This window comes from Zalophus californianus, chromosome 8 (genome assembly GCF_009762305.2).
Source record: "Zalophus californianus isolate mZalCal1 chromosome 8, mZalCal1.pri.v2, whole genome shotgun sequence".
Classification (NCBI taxonomy): domain Eukaryota; kingdom Metazoa; phylum Chordata; class Mammalia; order Carnivora; family Otariidae; genus Zalophus; species Zalophus californianus.
This window is the reverse complement of record NC_045602.1, coordinates 139603025-139604410: the sequence shown is the minus strand read 5'-3', so window position 1 is coordinate 139604410 and position 1386 is coordinate 139603025. Positions and strand designations below refer to the sequence as shown.

The following is a 1386-nucleotide window of genomic DNA, read 5'->3' as shown; positions in this document are numbered from 1 at the left end:
AAGGAGACAGCCGGAGAGGCCAAGGGGCCGGTAAAGCCGCAGCCACCCCATCTCCACCCAGACCTCCAGCTCCCTCCATGCCAGCGGTCCCCCCACCCCGGCCGGCCGTCGGTCTGCGCCAGCCGCCCCTGGAGCCAGGCTCCGAAGAGGCGGTCACCAAGTCCCTTCTGATTGGATGGCCGCGAAGTCCCAGCGGGCGCCCCCGCACCTTAAAACTGGAGCGGAGCGAGTGGGAGCTCGAGCCCGCCCCCGGGCCCAGCCCTGCACGCGGCGGCGGCGAGGGTGGGGGAGGAGAGGAGGCGGCGACCCGCAGGCGTGGCCGCGCCGGCCAGGGAGGCCCGACGCGCGGAGGCGGGGAGGCTCGGGGACCGACCGACAGCCGGACCGACGCGCGAGCCGGGAGCTGCACGGCGGCGGCCGCGCGGCCATGGCCGACCTCAAGTCGCTGTCGGGGGACGCGTACCTGGGGCTGAGCCACGGCTACGCGGCGGCGACGGCGGGCCTGGCCTACGGGGCAGCGCGGGGGTCCGAGGCGGCCCGCGGCTACGGCGCTTCGGGCCCGGGCGGCGACCTCCCCGCGGCGCCCGCGCCCCACGCCGTGGCCGTGGCCGTGGCCGTGGCCGAGAGCAGCGGCGAGCAGAGCGGTGACGAGGACGACGCCTTCGAGCGGCGGCGGCGGCGGCGGCGGGGGCGGGGGCGGGGGCCCGGGGGCGCAGCGGACGCGCGGCGGCGGCCCCGGGAGCAGCGCTCGCTGCGGCTGAGCATAAACGCGCGCGAGCGGCGGCGGATGCACGACCTGAACGACGCGCTGGACGGGCTCCGCGCCGTCATCCCCTACGCGCACAGCCCGTCGGTGCGCAAGCTCTCCAAGATCGCCACGCTGCTGCTCGCCAAGAACTACATCCTCATGCAGGCGCAGGCCCTGGACGAGATGCGGCGCCTCGTGGCTTACCTCAACCAGGGCCAGGGCCTGGCGGCGCCTGTGGCCGCTGCGCCCCTGGCGCCCTTCGGCCAGGCCGCTGTATACCCCTTCTCCGCGGGCGCCCCGCTGCCCTGCCCAGACAAGTGCACCGCCTTCCCCGGGACGCCCTCGGCGCTTTGCAAACACTGTAACGAGAAGCCATGAGGGCCCCGGCCGCCCCTCCTCCCGCACGCGTCCTGCATTTTACCTTGCCCCCACGACCATGTCACCCTGCCCCAACTGAACCCCGCCCACCGGAGAAGGCGGCCAGACGTCGCTTCCAGCCCGTGCGCGCTCAACCGCGGGCTAGGGCCGCGAGAAGCTCAGAGCACGTCTGGGCACAGGATTGAGCCGCAGAGCGGGGTCACTGGCATCTGCACCCCGAGCCCGCAGCGCGCCCTCTGGCCAACCTTCTGACGGGTGAC

The 1386-nt window shown here is 75.0% G+C and overlaps 1 protein-coding gene across 1 annotated transcript; it reads left to right on the top strand.

The window, feature by feature from the left end:
• Positions 1–427: 427 nt before the first annotated feature.
• On the top strand, positions 428–1126 carry BHLHE23 (basic helix-loop-helix family member e23). Its single transcript, XM_027620724.1, has one exon. The coding sequence runs from the start codon at positions 428–430 to the stop codon at positions 1124–1126; it is 699 nt and encodes a 232-aa protein (XP_027476525.1).
• Positions 1127–1386: the final 260 nt, after the last annotated feature.